This window comes from Mercenaria mercenaria, chromosome 4, assembly GCF_021730395.1.
Source record: "Mercenaria mercenaria strain notata chromosome 4, MADL_Memer_1, whole genome shotgun sequence".
NCBI classification, from domain to species: domain Eukaryota; kingdom Metazoa; phylum Mollusca; class Bivalvia; order Venerida; family Veneridae; genus Mercenaria; species Mercenaria mercenaria.
Window position 1 is genome coordinate 91,706,124 of NC_069364.1, and position 19,456 is coordinate 91,725,579.

Genomic DNA, 19,456 nt, shown 5'->3' on the forward strand with positions numbered 1-19,456 from the left:
GAGTGTGTTTCATGTCCACTCTGTAGCTCTTGAACTGATTGAAGGATTGTAAAGAAACTTGGCACAAATGTTCACCACATTGAGATAACTTGCTGTACGCATGTTCTGGATGTCTCGCTTCAAGGTCAAGGTCACACTTAGGGATCAATAGTCATATGAGTATGTTTCATGTCCACTCTGTAACTCTTGAACTGCTTGAAGGATTGTAAAGAAACTTGGCACAATGTTCACCAGATCGAGATGATGTGCAGAGCGCATGTTCTGGATGTCTCGCTTCAAGGTCAAGGTCACACTTAAGGGTCAAAAGTTATCGCTCTGCAACTCTTGAAACCCTTGAAGGATTTCGAAGAAACTTGACACAAATGTTCACACATTGAGATGATGTGCTGAGCGCATGTTCTGGATGGCTAGCTACAAGGTCAAGGTCCCACTTAGGAGTCATAGGTCATACCTTCGGGCTCCACATTGCGGTGCTCTTTTTATCAACATGTGAAGTTGTATACCCACACCCAGTCACCCCCTATGCTCTGGTCACACCCCCTTCCCCTCCCCACCCCCAACTCCACAATTTTTTTAAGCTCACCTGTCATGTCGTGGCAAGGTGAGCCTTTGTGATCGCACGTCAACCGTCTGTCCACAATTTCTTGTGAACACGATAGAGACCAGATTTTGCAGTCAATTTTAATCAAATTTGCATACAACTTGTATTGGCATAATATCTTGGTTCCTTTCAAAATCTGGCCAGATCCCATCATGGGTTCCAGAGTTATGGCCCCTTAAAGGGCCAAAATTTGCTATTTTGGCTTTTGCAGCAATATAGAGACTTCATTTATGGTTTGATTTGATACAAACTTGAAAAAATATCTTTAACAACAATAGATCTTGGATTCCATGATGCAGATATACAAATTAAGCAAGGCTCTAATTCACAAGTTTAATATCGTTTAGTTTGGTAGAAAGTAATGTAAGATTTTTTTATTATATTTATGTTACAAAAAATGTCAAAATAGTGTTTAAAAAAAAACACAAAAAAAAAAAAAACAATTAAGGAAAACACAAGATTAAGAGATTAGCTGCAGTGTGAAATTACTCTCAGCCACAGAGATTGCTGGTACTTAGGTCTAATAAGACTACCTGGTACTATTTTATTTAGAGCAATTGAGGATTTTCTATCCAGTTTTACTGTAATCATCATATCAACTTGAATAATACTAGTTTATGCATTATTTACATTTGATTTCATAATAAATAAATTTCTAGATTATCATCCCCACCCGCCCCCTCTTTTTTATGCCGCCCCAACCTTTTTTTATTTCTCTCTCAATAAAAAAGGAATCAAAAATGTACAATTTATATATAAACAGTTGTCATTTTGAATATAAAGGACTCGATTTTGTGAGTTTAAACAGAAATATATCTCATGTTGATAAAAAGGACCCTTCAGCTGAAATCCTAGGAATCTCCATGTACACTTTTGCTTTAAAATGTTATTTTAAGTTAAAACAAGCAAATTCGATGAATTGGAATCCCCCGCCGAAAGGGTCAGAGTTGAGGAAGGGCAAAAAAATATATCCAGCAAAAAGATAAGAATGTTACCAAGAAGAAAATAATTTCATTAGTCAAATTCAAATTAAAAGAAAATGAATGGTTTGTTTGGGTGGGGTCGAAGGGTGGGGTGAGGATACAACAGTTTACATGTTGATTATAAATATTGATAGAAAACGAAAAATGAAAAAAAAAAAAAAAAAAATTGGGGAGGGGGAGGGGAGTGACCAAGGTAAGGTGGTGACCAGGTGTAGGTACACAACATCACATGTTTATAATAAATGTTCATGGAAAAGAATGAAAGAAGTTTAATGAAATTCTTCCAATTGGTTGGTTTGTTATGTACAGATCTGTGGATTTTTAAACAACTAAAGGGCAATTACTATATGGAAAATTGACCAATCGAAAAAAAAATTGAAGGGCATCATCGCAGTATCTTGGTTCATGTCTGTTTCAAGTTTGATGAAATTCTACCTGCTAGTTACTGAGAAATGAATGCAGACGGACATTTTTCATTAAATCAAGGGCAATAACTCTGAGGGAAATTGACCTATCAAAAAAAAAACTTGACGGGCATCAGCGCAGTATCTTGGTTCATGTCTATTTCAAATTTGATGAAATTCTACCTGTTAGTTACTGAGAAATGACTGCAGACGGACATTTTTTATTAAATCAAGGGCAATAACTCTGAGGGAAATTGACCAACCAAAAAAAAGACTTGACAGGCATCATCGCAGTATGTTGGTTCATGTTTATTTCAAGTTTCATGAAATTCTACCAAGTAGTTACTGAGAAATGGCTGTGGACGGACGGACTGACTGACGGACGAACAACGCCATTTCAATACCCCCCTCCCGATTTCATCGGCGGGGGATTATAAGCATTGGCATTTAAGGTATGTCTACTATGAAATATTTTAATGCAATAAATTAACTTATACCATGCAGATTATCAGTTTTATTGACATTTTTAAAAATAAACGAAAATGAAAAAATAAAAATGGAACAGATTTAGTCCCATAACTGTACTTCAGTTATTTTCACCTGAGTGCCCATGATAACTGATGCATTGATCATAGCCTATTGTTTGTTTTCTATACATCTATTGCTATACTGTATAGTGGATGCAACTTGACCCCGATGGTTGACCTTTGTATTATAATACATAATGAGACACAACCTATTATTGTAAAGGAGTGTACGTAAAACACGAGCTGCATGAGAAAGTGGAAATATAGATTTGTGTAATTATAGATTAGTGTGTTGGAAAGTTTTAACTGATTAAATGTAAGTAAACATACTTTGATACTGCAATGTAAACAAACTAATTCCATATAAATATACATGGCTACCCTAATCACCCTTTATTTCTACAATGAAATAATCGATGTGAATAATCAGCGGAAGGTCAGCCATCGCGGTCAAGTTGCGACTATTATATTTACACATGTACAAATGCGGAGGATTATATATTGAATACATGCAGTGGTGTAGCTGGCCATTGGCGTAGTTGACCTTTTTCAGTTGAAGCGGAGGGGTGCAGCTCAGACGGCCTATTCCACTGTGGGTTCAGGGGTGCCTTACTTTTAGCATTTTATATCAGTGGAACAGAACTTCACTAGCTAGTAATAATTAACATTTATGTAGATATTCTTAGTTCTTTGAGGTCCTTACTAGTATTTGGGTTGGCTTTGAAATAAGTTTCAGACGTGTGAGCAAATTAGTATTAATTCTCGGGGTGTCAGCGTTAGTTCTGGGCGAGTCAGTATTAGCTCTATGGGCGTCAGTGTTACTTCTGGAAGCAACTGGGTCAGTTAAGGAGTTGGTGTCTGGTGTAGTTCTGTTAAAGTTTAGGATGCTTAATCGAATTTAAGCAAATGTTGTTCATAAAATGCATTCTAGGTTCACTTTAATTGTGTCCTACAAAAGGTAAAACATTTGCACCAAAGTGGCACTATTCCTATAGAAATTCGTCTATATCTCTTTGTCATGTTTACATTGAAGACACATATATATTTATATGTCTAAGCCACTTGCTTGGTCTGTAGTTGTCTCAATCCTGATGACACTCAATTGGCGGACTTAGACTGTCAAGATGCAACAGATCTGATTGAAAAATTCATAGTATATTCTTATAAGGATCAGTCTGCTTTCTAGCTTGACTTTTTATGTCCGCTACTTATTTAGTTTAGTGTTTTCTATGCTTGAAATATTTACAAAAATGAATAAAGCTGTAGATATGTAAGGTTTAGGAAACATATGCAATAAGTGTCAAATATTTATGTAAAATTCATTTGCAGACACCCTTTGACCAAACACCACTTTTGCAGCATACGTATATAATAATTACTTACAAAGGCATGTGAAATATTTTGTTGTGTCACTGGGGGGAAAGATGTTTAAAACATAAAAATGATTTATGTTCATATTTCAATAGAAATGAGAATGAGAAATGTCTACAAAGTCTTATTTTTTGTTCATAAACTTGTAAAATGAAGTCACATTTATCAAGAAATGGTCTTCATCCATTGTTACTATGCAGTTTCAGAAGTCTATCCCTAGGTCAGTTTTTCCTTAATTGGATAGGCAATCTGAATAGGAAACTGTTCGAGGTCCTTTCAAGAGTCAAAATCCCTACTCCAGGGTCAAGTGGAGCCCCTACGTACAGTTGTTTTAAAAATAAAATTCTACTCCCACCCCTTTTTTAAAAAAAATTTGGATGATAAGCTAGGAATAAATTTATTATGGCGTAATATGTTAAATATTATACAATTATTGCCTTTGGTGAGGTCGATATGTGAATTTATTGACCTGATAAAAGTGATTGATATTGCTTTTATCAGGTCGATAAATCCACATATCGACCGAACTTAATTGTTTTATTATATAATCCAGCCTACTCATAAGTATAAACACTAAATACAAATATCTGCAGCCTTTGGTCATTTTTCGTGGTAAATTGTGTACGACGTCACATTGTTTTGACATCAAACCATAATGACTTCACAGCTGGAGGTCAGTACGTGCTTTTGGCTCCGCCTTCGAGTCAGTACGACTTTTTGTCATTGATCATGTGACTACATCTAGACCAATGGAAAGTACTATAAATATAGATTTAATAATAAATATATTTATCACATGACGCATTACAAAGTCTGCAATATATGTACACACCCATTGAGAAAGAATCTTTTCAAATGTACAATATTCAAACCCCAGTTCAATACACAATGACTACGTGTTTTGAATAGTTTTGTTCAACAACTTTAAATTAAATTTTGAATGAAATGGAGGGGGAATCTAAATAGTTTCATGTCCTTTCACTTTTAAACCATTAAAATTAGAAAAAAAAATCTGTTCATAATGTTTTTAGAAATTTGTATTTCATTACTATTTTTACAACAAAAGAAATCTTAACCACTTTTTAAGTACTCCATGTTTAAATAAAAGCATTCAAATACCTTAATTTCTTTTACACACATAAACAGTGCAGCATTACTTGCTTTATTTGTTTTTTCCATGAAGCTAAATATCCTGTTTTTAATCCCCCGCTGTGGCGGAGGGATTATAGGAATGGTCTGCGTCCTTCCATCCATCCGTCCTTCCGTCCGTAACAAAATCGTGTCCGGTCCATATCTCCTAAACCCCTTGAAGGATTTTCATGAAACTTGGGTCAAATGATCACCTCATCAAGACAATGTGCAGAACCCATGAGTCAGCCTTGTCGGTTCAAGGTCAAGGTCACAACTCAAGGTCAAAGGTTTGAGTCTGCCATTTTGTGTCCCTTCTATATCTCATAAACCCCTTGAAGGAATTTTATAAAACTTGGGTGAAATGATCACCTCATCAAGATGATGTGCAGAACCCATGAGTCAGCCATGCCGGCTCAAGGTCAAGGTCACAACTTAGGGTCAAAAGTTTTGAGCCTTCCATTTTGTGTCCGCTCTATATCTTCTAAACTCCTTGAAGGATTTTCATGAAACTTGAGTCAAATGATCACCTCATCAAGACAATGTGCAGAACCCATGAGTCAATCATGCCGGCTCAAGGTCAAGGTCACAACTTAGGGTCAAAGGTTTGAGCCTTCCATTTTGTGTCCGCTGTATATCTCCTAAACTCCTTGAAGGATTTTCATCAAACTTAGGTCAAATGGTCACCTCATCAAGGAGATGTGCAGAACTTATGAGTCAGCCATGTCGGCTCAAGGTCAAGGTCACAACTGAAGGTCGAAGGTTTGAGCCTTCCATTTCGTGTCCGCTAAACCCCTTGAAGGAATTTTATAAAACTTGGGTAAAATGATTACCTCATCAAAACGATGTGCAGAAATTATGAGTCAACCATGCCAGCTCAAGGTCAAGGTCACAACTAAGGGTCAAAGGTTTGAGCCTTCCATTTTGTGTCCACTCTGTATCTCCTAAACCCCTTGAAGGATTTTCATCAAACTTGGGTCAAATGATCACCTCATCAAGACCTCATGAGTCAGCCATGTCAACTCAAGGTCAAGGTCACAACTGAAGGTCAAAGGTTTCAGCTCTGTATCTCCTAAACCCCTTGAAGGATTTTCATGAAACTTGGGTCAAATGATCACCTCATCAAGAGGTTGTGCAGAATTGATGAGTCAGCCATGTCAGTTCAAGGTCAAGGTCACAGCTAAAATCAAAGGTTTACCCTTTCACTATCCATAGCAGTGGCGGGGGATTTAGCTGTCTTTCAGACTGCTTTGTTATTTTATGAAATTCAATAGTAATCCAACAAAAATTGAATTAATCATACTTAAATTGAACTATTTGCACATTTTTAGATATTCTCACTGTAAGAAGTTTTTTCTTGGCTACATATCACATTAACAAAGTTTATATGTATATTCATCAATGAAGTGCTCACAATCTTATTTTTGATATCTCTTCCTCGATTGGTTTTCTTGATTTTTCTTGGTTAGTTGTTGTAAAATTTACGAAAGTAAGAAAATAATTTTCTGACTGTTCTCAACCAATAATCAGTGTTTGCGTTTACGACATAAAAGTATCTTAATACGCAATAAAATTGGTTTGTACACAATTGGAGACATATTGTTTTTGCCCTGTCCGTCCATCCGTCCGTCACACTTCATTTCCGATCAATAACTGGAGAACCATTTGATCTAGAACCTTCAAACTTCATAGGGTTGTAGGGCTGCTGGAGTAGATGACCCCTATTGTTTTTGGGGTCACTCCATCAAAGGTCAAGGACACAGTGGCCTGAACATTGAAAACCATTTCTGATCAATAACTAGAGAACCACTTGACACAGAATGTTGAAACTTCATAGGATGATTGATCATGTAGAGTAGATGACCCCTATCGATTTTGGGGTCACTCTGTTAAAGGTCACGGTCACAGGGGCCTGAACATGGAAAACTGTTTCCGATCAATAACTTGAGAACCTCTTGAACCAGAATGTTAAAACTTCATAGGATAATTGAACATGCAGAGTAAATGACCCCAATTAATTTTGGGGTCACTCTATTAAAGGTCAAGGTCACAGGGGCCTGAACATGGAAAACCGTTTCCGGTCAGTAACTTGAGAACCACTCGACCCAGAATGTTGAAACTTCATAGGATAATTGGTCATGCAGAGTAGATTACCCCTATCGATTTTAGGGTCACTCTGTCAAAGGTCAAGGTCACAGGGGCCTGAACATGGAAAACAATTTCCGATCAATAACTTGGGAACCACTTGACCCAGAATGTTGAAACTTCATAGGATGCTTGAACATGCAGAGTAGATGACCCCTATTGATTTTTGGGTCAGTCTATTAAAGGTCAAGGTCACAGGGGCCTGGTCATGTAAAATCATTTCCAGAAAATAACTTGAGAACCACTTGACCTAGAATGTTGAAACATAATAGGATGATTGGACATGCAGAGTAGATGAACCCTCTTTATTTTGGGGTAACTTGATCAAAGGTCAAGGTCACAGTAGCCTGAACAGTGACTTGAGAACCACTAGACCAAGAGTGTTGAAACTTAGCGGGATGACTGGACATGCCAAGTAGATGATCCGTATTGCAGCCAACCATCAGTGTCTCTTTGACTTTCACTCCTGACCCCTATTGACTTCTTGCCTATACAACTTTGCATTGGGGGAGACATGCTCTTTTTTACAAAAGCATCTTCTAGTTCAGACTGGTTTAAAGTTTTGATCAAAATCGCTATTTATCGATGTACATTATATGGAAACAGTCCGGTTACTGCAGATATTATTGAAAACAGCATTGTAAACTGAAAGTATTGTTTTATTAGCTAACCTGTCATGTTGTGACAGGGTGAGTTTTTGTGATCGTATTTTGTACGTTGTCCGTCCGTCGTCTGTTCACAATTTCTTGTGAACACGATAGAGACCAGATTTTGCAATCAATTTTAATCAAACTTGCACACAACTTGTGTTGGCATTATATCTCGGTTCCTTTCGAAATCTGGCCAGATCCCATCATGAGTTCCAGAATTATGGCCCCTTAAAGGGCCATAATTTGCCATTTTGGCTTGTGAACATGATAGAGACCACATTTTGCAACTAACTTTAATCAAACTTGCAGTAAACTTGTATTGGCTTAATATCTCCGTTCTTTTTGAAAACTGGCTAGATCTCATCATAGGTTTTAGTGTTATGGCCCCTTAAAGGGCCAAAATTTGCTATTTTTTGGCTTGTGAACACGATAGAGACCACATTTTGCAATCAACTTTAATGAAACTTGCACACAACTTGTATTCGCAGAATATCTTGGTTCCTTAGATCCTGTCATAGGTTCCAGAGTTATGGCCCCTTAAAGGGCCAAAATTTGCTATTTTTGGCTTGTGAACATGATAGAGACCACATTTTGCAATCAACATTAATCAAACTTGAACAGAACTTGTATTGGCATAATATCTTGGTTCCTTTTGAAAACTGGCCAGATCCCATCGTGGGTTTCAAAGTTATGGCCTCTTAAAGGGCCAAAATTTGCTATTTTTTGCTTGTGAACATGATGGAGACCACATTTTGCAATCAACTTTAAACAAACTTGCACACAACTTGTATTGGCATAATATCTCAGTTCCTTTCTAAAACTGGCCAGATCACATCATGGGTTGTAGAGTTATGGCTCCTTAAAGGCCACACTTACACTAAACTTATGTCACAAAAAGAACTTGGTTCCTTTTGAAAACCGGCTGGATTCCATCATGGGTTTTAGATTTACTGCCCCAAAATTTTCTATTTTGAGCTTTTCAGCCATATAGAGGTTTAATTTATGCTTTGATTTGATACAAACTTGCACAGAATGATTATCTTGATGATCTCTAGGACGGGATCGAAACTGGGTCATGTTGGGTCAAGAACTAGGTCATCGGGTCAAATCAAAGGAAAAGCTTGTTAACAATCTAGAGGCCACATTTATGACCCTGTCTTCATGAAATTTGGTCAGAATGTTTATCTTGATGATTTCTAAGTCAAGTTCGAAACTGGGTCATATGGGTCAAAAACTAGGTCATCCGGACAAATCAAAGGAAAAGCTTGTTGACACTCTTTGTTCATTTGATGTGCATGAAACTTGGTCAGAATGTTTGTCTGCAAAAAATATCGTATGAATTTTTATCTGGGTTATGTAGGGTCAAAACCTAGGTCACCAGGTCAAATCAAAGAAAAAGCTTGTTTGCACTCAAGATGTCACGTTTTTTTGGTCCAATCTTAATGAGAATTGGTCAGAATATTTGTCTCCATGAAATCACAAGGTACAACATGTTTACACTGTTTTTGTATGTTACTCATGTGAGCGATCTAGAGCCATCTTGGCACTCTTGTTTTTTTAAGTAACTATTAACTATGTTACTAGTCAAACCCATCGTATTTGATAAAATTTGTAATTTCTTTATACCTGTGTTGTGTTTATCAGAACTGAAATAAATTTATGAAGTTAATTAAGGTGTTATTTATTGTAAAACATGGACAATTGTCAATATTGTTATCACAAAACCTGGGTCTCAATCATATTTGGCTGGGACTTAACATTTTTGGGAGTACTGAGTCCCAGGGACTAGTGAAATTATCATAAATGTGAACACTGACTAATGCATGTTATAGATACATCAATAAAGGATCAACAATAAAAGAGTTTTTTTTCGGGTCCTACTTAAAGGTACCCCACAATAAAAGAAATGGTGTATAATACTTGACTGGCCATATTGTACTGATTAATGAAAAGCCTTTAGTTATGAGTATTATCATAATCTTCCCAGTACCGTAAAATCATAATTAAATGCTGGAAAAGGGGTATATTCAGAAAAGTTGAGGCTGTTCATAGGACTGTATGTATCAGTATGCTGTTACAATGTAGAATAATGCTGTCTCTCGAGTATAGCTTGTTCAAGTTTCTAATTGATATTCCTGCTACAACGAAGAATTTATCTCCATAGAAAAACAGAAATTTGTGTTATTCTTTGAATTCCTTTGTTAATAACTCATCAAGAATGTTAATAACTCATCAAGAATCATAAGTGAAAGTTTTCTTTAAAAAAAGTATATTTTTTCCCCCTTTCAGCAGCTCTGGAAGCTATGTTGAAGACCATGTCTGCCAAAAACTCTGCTGAAAACACTGAAATGGATATAGGAGAACAAAGACAGGAAACTGATACTGGAAATGATAAACATTCAGTGCATGACCAGCAAAGTTTAAATCATCCTTCAGGCTTGCATCCAGCCAAAATAAGGAAACCAACTGCTGGAACTTCAAACCTTGGTAACGGAAAACAAAATTTAATGGATGTTGCCTTTGATGAGACTGAAGAAACTTCACGTAGCTCCAAGAAAGCAAAGGTAACATCAAAAGCTGTCACTGAAGTTGCTGCTGACAATGGCTTTAAAAATGAAGATCTGAAACCACCAAGCAACGACACGGCAGGAGTTGAAGTTGAAGCGGATCAAGATTGGCCTAACAACTCCGAGGTGGAAGGGAGTGAACCAGAAAATACTTCAGGGGCAAGAGATAACTATGATCTAGAGTTAGGAATAGAGCCTCAGAAAAATGATGTCATATCTAACACACAAGTAGCAGAGTCTCTGAATGACAACAATAACACACCTCCTTATACAACAGTGGATGATCACCAGTCTGAAATTATCCAACGGCCTGAAAGTTCTGGAATTAGAAAAAGAAGACATGAGGCATCAGTTAAACAAGGTTTTCCTCTTGTTTCTACAGCTACTGCAAAAGATAATGATAAAAGCCTTGTAAAGCCTGCTGTAGGAAAGGCTGAAATTCAATCAGCTACAAGACAGAAACTACTGGCAGAAGTTGTGGAAAAAGCAGAGCATAGAAAGAGAAGAAGCATCCAAGAAACCAATCAACAAGAACAGGCACTAGAAATATCTGCAACAGAAGATGTTGAACAGGTCACATCTACATCCACAAGCAGTCCAGATAGAGACTATAGTCTGTCTCCAGAGGCCAGTAATGATGTTGACAGAATAGCTCAGGTTTGCATATAACAATGTACTATTATTTTCATTTGTTGTCCTTGTATAACATACCTGGGTGATTTTTTCCCCACTTAAGTGAATTGATTGGTTCTTCTGTTTACAGAATTACTAAATTCTGTTCAGAACATTTTGAATCAAGTGTCATGTAATTATATTGATATTGCTTTTATTCTTTTTTTTTCATTAACATTTTCCGCATGGTTTTGTAGCATTCATTTTATGATTTATTTTTTACTGTGCTCTACATACATCGGAATATTTAGGAATTACTTTCCAGAGTGTACATGAGGCAATTTTGAAGAATATAATAATGATCACATAGCTTTTCATTTTCCAAATAAAACTGCCAATAAGGTTTTATGCTGCAGTATCCAGTGTGATAGGCATTGCATCTCTTCTCACTTTTATACAAATAATGAAATTCTATTTATAATGTAAAGTAATTTTGTCACAGATCACACAAGAAGAAAAACAAAAAGGAAGACAATATGCTTAAGGAATGAATAGTATCAGAACATTTATTTGGTATGAAAACTGCTTTGATGATAAGTTGTGTGAAATCACTTTTCAAAACAGTATGAATGAAGGTAAATAATTTTGTGATACTTCTTACAATTCAAAATCTGCTCAGTTTTTAACTCACCTGAAGAAAAGGTTCAAGGTGAGCTATAGTGAAGGTGCTGTGTCCACGCAGAATCCGTTGTCCAGCATTGCTTTTTACTTTAAACAACTTCTTTTGACGATATTAAATCTTCACTAAACTTTGTCAGAGGCATTTTTGCATGAACCTTTCTTAAATTCATTCAGATGATTCAGCTTAACCCCTTTTAGGGGCCATCAGAGCTAAAAAAAAATTTAAACAACTTCTTCTCATGAACCACTTAATGGATAACATGGTCATTAGCAGCCTTGCAAGGTCCACTCTCAAATGTTAAACTAGAATTTCTAAAAAGCCTAGATGTTAGTTTGCGAGCAGTGTCCACTCAGTAACTTAGAGTTAGGAGCGACCAATTTCAATGAAACTTGGTATTTGCGTAGCTTACATAGAGACAGAGTTTGAGATTGTGTATATGTTACTAGGTCAAAGTACTAAAAACATGAAACAGTTTTTGCTTAATAACTAGTTTTGATTGATGTGTTGAAATTAAAATTGGCCTATAGGTCACTTATAGAAAAAGCAAGGTTAAGATCATGTAAGAGGGTCAGTTGGATCAAGTCCAAGGTCAGTTTCCGGATGATAACTTAAGAACGCTTGAGCGAAGGATTATAAATTTTGGTGTTCAGGGGTAACATCATAAAATATAGGTCAAGGTAGACTTTGAGGTAAGTAGATCAAGGGTCAAGGTCACAATGACCCAGAACGTTTTAATGGTTTCTGAATGATAACTTGAGAATGCTTGGGCCTACGATCATACATTTTGGTACACAGATGTAATATCATAAAATACAATTCAAGTTTGACTGTGAGATCAGTAGGTTAAGGGTCAAGGTCACATTGACCCAGAACAGTTAAACAGTTTCTGAATGAGAACAGGCCTAGGGTCATGAAAGTTGATAGGAAGGTTGGCGATGACCATCAGGTGTCCCCTATTGATTTTGAGGTCAGCAGGTCAAAGGTCAAGGCCGCAGTGACCCGGAAAAGTTAAAAAAAATTCGGACAATAACTTGAGAACGCTTGGGCCCAGGATCATGGAAGTTGATAGGGAGTTTGGTCATGACCATCAGATGACCATTATTGATTTTGAGGTCAGTAGGTCAAAGGTCACAGTGTCCTGGAAAAGTTAAAACATTTTCAGACAATAACTTCAGAACGCTTGGGCCTAGGATCATGAAAGTTGTTACAAAAGTTGGCCATGACCAGCAGATGACAGCTATTGATTTTCAGGTCAGTAGGTCAAAGGTCAAGGTCACAGTAACCTGGAACAGTTAAATCATTTCTGGACAATAAATTGAGAATGCTTGGGCCTATGGTCAGGAAACCTAATAGGCGGTTGAACATGACCAGCAGATGACCTCTTTTGATTTTGTGGTTTCGACTTTGACATTGGCTTACTTCTGTGACAAGGCCATATTGTGGGTATATAATTCGTCACTCCTGGGACAGCTCTAGTTAAAATAAAGAAATGATTAGCGGTTTAAATTTTGATGTTTACATCAAACATCTTCATGGACTTTTAATTCTTAGTGCAGTATCATCTAAAGCGAGCATTGATAGTTAAGAAATTAATTAGCCAGCATGAAGATTTAAGTGCTTGGGTCTAGGATAATAAATTTTGGTAATACAGGTGTAACATCAGAAAATGGAGGTCAGAAAAAACTTTGAGGTCAGTAGGTGAAAGGTCAAGGTCACAGTGACCCGGAACAGTTAATCAGTTTCAGGATGATAACTTGAGAACCCTTCGGCCTAGGATAATATATTTTGGAACACAGGTGTAACATCATAAGATACAGGTGAAGTTTGAATTTGAGGTCAGTAGGTCAAAGATCAAGTCACAATGACCCGAAACAGTTAAGCAGTTTCCAGATTATAACTAGCGGATGTTTGGGCCTAGGATAATGAAAATTGATAGGAAGGTTGGTCATGACCAGCAGATGACCCCTAATGATTTTGAGGTCAGAAGGCCACAGGTCAAGGTGACAGTGTCCCCAAAGCTTTAATCATGACCAGCAGATTACCCCTATTGATTTTGAGGTTAGTAGGTCAAAGATCAGAGTGACCTGGAATTTAAACCCTTTCTGGACAGTAACTTGAGAATGCTTGCGGATCATGAAACTTCATAGGAAGGTTAATCATGACCAGCAGATGACCCCTATTGATTTTGAGGTCAGTAGGTCAAAGGTCAAGCAAGTTCAGATTTGACATTGGCATAGTTCTGTGACAAGGCCCTATTGTGGGGGTATAATTTGTCACTCCTGTGACAACTCCAGTTCAGATGGTTCTGCTTGGTCCCTTTTAAGGACTGCAATAGCTAAAAATGTATCAACAACTGCTTCTCATGAACTGCTTGATGGAACATTAGAAGACTTGGCCAGAAGCATCTTTGTATGGTGTCTCCTCTCAAGTTTGTTCAAATGGCTTTACTTGGCCCCTCTATGAGGCTACCAGAGCTAAAAGAAAAAAAACTTTTAAAGGACGGGATATGCTAAAAACTAAAAAATGGCCCCCACTAAATATGCATGTAAAACAACACCATTTCATCGGTAATTAACTATATTTTTCAAAATCCACCAAGATATAATGACCAGATGTCGTTAATGAACCAAAAAATTTGATTATTACATCTATCTAAGACACGTTGAAAAATTATTTGAACGTTTAGAATGGGGGTATAGAAAACTATTTTGCAATATATTTTAGTTTATATTGCTGAACCCTATAAATTGTATGTCATCACAATACAAAGTGATCCAACTTCTTGAAACGAATTTTTATTTTGTATTCTAAGACAAAGTTAGCTTGCAAAAACAAGAGAGATAACTCTTTCATGTAAGGACGACCGAAAACTCTTTTGAGAAATAAGATATTTTTTATTTTATACATCTACATAGGCTTATTATCTAACTATTAATTCTGTTTCGTTTGAATTCGTAAAAAGAAAAGTTCTAAAACTAAAATCCGAAACTTTCATTTCATATGGCATTGCATTACCATAGCAACAGTTTTGCTTTTTTTTTGTATTTATAGTAATTTAGCGAAATATTTCACGTACTTGATGAAATGATAACTTTTAAAAACATCTTTGCTTCTGTATCTCCTTACATATTTAGTGTTATTTGTTTCATATACGGAATGTTCTTCTTGTTGTATGACATTTATATAAAACAAAACCTTTGTCGATAAATCTGGAGGCAGGACTTTGTCTTACAAGTTTCCATTTTTCATATTTTCGGTGATTTTTGTGCCCCCCCCCCCCCATGAGTGGTGGGGGCATATAGATTTGCTCTTGTTTATTTAAATATGTAATGAAATATTTTCATCAAGTTTAAAACGATAATGTTCATTTTACTTGAATAAACAATATAAGAGTTGAATATTATTAAATCCTTACCACATAACTAAAACACATACCCTCAAAAACGTCGCCGGAACCAAATTAGATTGGTATAATAATTATGGAGGCCTATCTATGTAGTTTATTAAACTTAATTTCTTGGATTAAATCAAAAACGTTTACTTTGACACGAAACTATAATATCGATATGAGAAGCACGAAATATACATTAGCGTATGTTAGATCATTACGGAAGGAGTGACATGAAAGGCACATGCAGTTTTCCGCCAAAATGCCCTTATACATGTAAAGTAAAATGCTTCCGATTTCCTGCAAAAGATTTTGGGTTATAGAAAATTATTTGATTTTACTCCATTATCTTGTAAGAAGATTTGTCAGAATGTTTTTCTTGACAACCTCTAGGTCAAGTTCGAATCTGGGTCATGTGAGGTCAAAAACAAGGTCACGCGGTCAAATCAAAGGAAAAGCTTGTTAACACTCTAGAGGCAACTTTTGTGACCCAATCTTTATGAAACTTGGTCAGAATGTTTGTCTTGATGATCTCTAGGTCAAGTTTGAAACTGGGTCATGTGTGGTCAAAAATTAGGTCACTAGAGCAAATCAAAGAAAAATCTTGTTAGCACTCTATAGTCCACAGTTAAAGTTTGAAACTGATGAGATTGGTCAGGATGTTTGTCTTGATGACCTCTAGGTCAAAATCTAGGTCAGTAGGCCAGATCAATTCTGGTGAGCGATATAGGGCCATCATGGCCCTCTTGTTATAATATTATTGTAATTATTTAGAGGGCAATTTTGCATATCTTATCATATCTCGTCCTTATTTCTTCTCATTAACCACTTGATGGATCTTCACTAAAGTTGGTCTGTGGCATTTTTGCTTAGACTTCTCACACAATTGGTCAGATGGTACCCATTTGCTGCTTTTAGGGACTGCTACAGTAAAACTTAGAATATTTTTTGGACATTCTCCAAATTTTGTCAGGCTAAAAGTCATGGTCCTTGTTAGGTGAGAAAACTAGACCCATTAAGGCCTCTTGTTTATTAGTCCCCTACTGGTTGAAAACCAGTTTTGGGGACTATAGGAATGCTCTTTTCCGTCATTCCGTCATTCCGTCTTTCCGTCATTCCGTCATTCTGTCATTCCGTCATTCCGTCATTCCGTCCGTCCGCAATTTCGTGTCCGGTCCATAACTCTGTCATCCATGAAGGGATTTTAATATTACTTGGCACAAATGTTCCCCATGATGAGACGACGTGTCATGCGCAAAACCCAGACCCCTAGCTCAAAGGTCAAGGCCACAATAGGAGGTCAAAGGTCAACAGGGCTTTTTTCCTGTCCGGTCCACAACTCTCCCATCCTTGAAGGGATTTTAGTATTACTTGGCACAAATGTTCCCCATGATGAGATGATGTGTCGTGCGCAAATCCCGGACCCCTAGCTCAAAGGTCAAGGTCACAATTGGAGGTCAAAGGTCAACAGGGCTTTTTTCCTGTCCGGTCCATAACTCTCCCATCCATGAAGAGATTTTAATATTACTTGGCACAAATGTTCCCCATGAGGAGACGACGTGTCATGCGCAAAACCTGGACCCCTAGCTTAAAGGTCAAGGTCACAATTGGAGGTCAAAGGTCAACAAGGTTTTTTTCCTGTCCGGTCCATAACTCTCCCATCTATGAAGGGATTTTAATATTACTTGGCACAAATGTACCTCATAATAAGACGATATGTCATGCACAACTTTCAGACCCTAGCTCAAAGGTCAAGGTCACACTTAGCAGTCAAATGTTAACATAACATGAACAGGGTCTGTTTCGTGTCCGGTCCATAACTCTGACATTCATTAAGGGATTTTAATATTACTTAGCACAAGTGTTCCCCATGATGAGACGACGTGTCATGCGCAAATCCCGGACCCCTAGCTCAAAGGTCAAGGTCACAATTGGGGGTCAAAGGTCAACAGAGTTTTTTTCCTGTCCCGTCCATAACTCTGCCATCCATGAAGGGATTTTAATATTACTTGGCACAAATGTTTCCCATGATGAGACGACATGTCATGCGCAACACCCAGTACCCTAGCTTAAAGGTCAAGGTCACACTTTGAGATCAAAGGTCAAGAGGATTTTTTTCCTGTCCGGTCTATAACTTTGTCATGCAAAGCAGGATTTAGATATCAGTTGGCACAAATATTCCACTGGATGAGACAACATGTCATGCGCAAGAACCAGGTCCCTAGGTCTAAGGTCAAGGTCATATTTAGAAGTCAAAGGTCAAATTCAAGAATGACTTTGTATGGAACATTTCTTCTTCATGCATGGAGGGATTTTGATGTAACTTGGACCAAATGTTCACCACCATGAGGCACCCTTGTTTTTAGAATTACATCCCTTTGTTGTTACTATAAATAGATTTTATTGTAACTTTTTTATTACTGGCAGTAGAGAAAAATCGAGACCACTTTTCTGTGGTACAGCATGCATGTTACATCCAATTTTTAGGTGTATTTTGACCTATCTCTACCTGGTAAAGAGTTTCTTGTGGACTTATATTATTAATTTTTTTTTTTTTTTTTTTTTTAAAGATTAATTTCCCTTTGTTGTTACTATAAATAACTTACATGATAACATTTTTATAATCAGCCAAAAAAATTCAATATTAAAACAACTGTGGGTTTTTATATATGCACATTTTAATCCAAGTGTGTTGTTATAATGTTATAACATATTGTATATGTAGTACAATATTGTTTATACATCATTGACAGATATCAGTTCATAATGTTATACTGCAGTAGAAAAAATTAGGTGCCTTCCAGTAGGGGACTTTGTATTGCATGGCAGTACTTCATTCACTTGTCTTTTAAATAGGAAATGCTTTCAGTGGTAGCTAAAATTGATCTAATAAATACTGTGAAATCATTTTTATTCGCGTAGGGGGAATTTTCGCGTATTTCGCGCAAGAACCAATGCGCGAATTTAAGACCACGCTAACATTATTTTTTAATTTTATTTTTTCATTTATAAATTGAAAATGCGCGAATTAAAGCCCGCGCGAAACAGTCCTTTTTCACGTTTGCGCGAAATTTCATGCCAGCTAATTTAAATGATTTCACAGTACTAACATATTGATAACTTAGACAGAATGTATACTTCCAGTAATAATTATTCAGTACCTTTCTTAATTGTTTTAAAATTGCACTTTTGTAGTCTATTGACTGAATAACCTCTCTCTAACATTTTGCCTGTTGATTTTATTGAGCAGTTTCAATTTAAATTAGATGAATATTTTGTATAATTATGAATACATAAATCCAACAAGTACATGTTTCACTATTGAAATTTTTCCATTTTTTATCAAAATCTAGTTCTACTTCCTCATAAAGATAAAAGATTTAGGCTTAGTAACTTGTTTAATTAGCATAACATTCATGAAATATGACCCAAACTTAAAAACAGCAGTGTGAATATTTATTATGAGGAAGTATAAACTTTGAAAAAAATAACAGTCAAGTAATGTGAGGTTTAATCTTATACTGTACTTTTTCGCTTAAATGTAATCGAAGTAAGGGTTTGAGCTGATTAGTGCATAGCTTGGATACATGCAAAAATGGCATTTCCCTGCCCTTAAGAAAATTTAAATTAGATTCAGTCTAAAATGAGCAGGAATCTGCCTAAAATCTGTCTTAACAAATTTTCCTGACATGAAATCCAGCACAGACACTTGGCATGTGGCCTAGACTCCACCCCATCCCCGCCCCCCTAAGCCCCTCTGCTAAGACTCTGGAAAAAAACTGGACAAGCTTTTACCTCATAGTTGCATAAAATGATAAAATTCTGTGAGAAAAAAAGCATATCCTATATACCAGAGTACTCGGGTAGGGGGGTGGGGTTTGGTCCAAGCCACACGCCGAGTGCCTGTGGAATCCTGCTTATTAATCCCCCGCAACGAGTGGGGGTCACTCTTATCAAAGGTCAAGGTCACAGGGGCCTGTACATGGAAAACCATTTCCAATAACTTGAGAACTACTTGACTCAGAATGTTGAAACTTCATTGGATGATTGCACATTCCAAGTACACCTATTGATTTGGTGTCAATCCATCAAAGGTCAAGGTCACAGAAGCCAGAATCCATCACACTTCATTTCCGATCATTAACTGGAGAACCTTTTGATCTAGAAGCTTCAGACTTGATAAAATGATAGGGCTTACGGAGTAGACGACCGTTATTACTTTAAGGGTAATTTCATAAAAGGTCACAGGGGCATGGACATGGAAAATCGTTTCCATTCAATAACTTGAGAATGATGTGGTCTAGAAAGTTGAAACTTCATACATAGGATGATTGGACATGCAAAGCAGATGACCTCTATTTGTTTTGGGTTCACTCCATCAACTGTCAAGATCACAGG

General features: G+C 36.8%; 1 protein-coding gene across 6 annotated transcripts in view; it reads left to right on the forward strand.

Annotated features, from left to right (window-relative positions):
- LOC128556522 (uncharacterized) overlaps positions 1-19,456 on the forward strand; it is a 49,367-nt gene that overhangs the window by 6,646 nt on the left and 23,265 nt on the right. For 2 of the 6 annotated variants that reach the window (XM_053541949.1, XM_053541951.1), the window contains exon 2: positions 10,099-11,033. In XM_053541949.1, the coding sequence (XP_053397924.1) occupies positions 10,099-11,033 (935 nt within the window). Of the gene's footprint in view, positions 1-2,742; positions 2,832-10,098; positions 11,034-19,456 lie in introns of those variants that run through there. The other 4 variants (XM_053541950.1, XM_053541953.1, XM_053541952.1 and 1 more) reach the window with 3 other exon arrangements.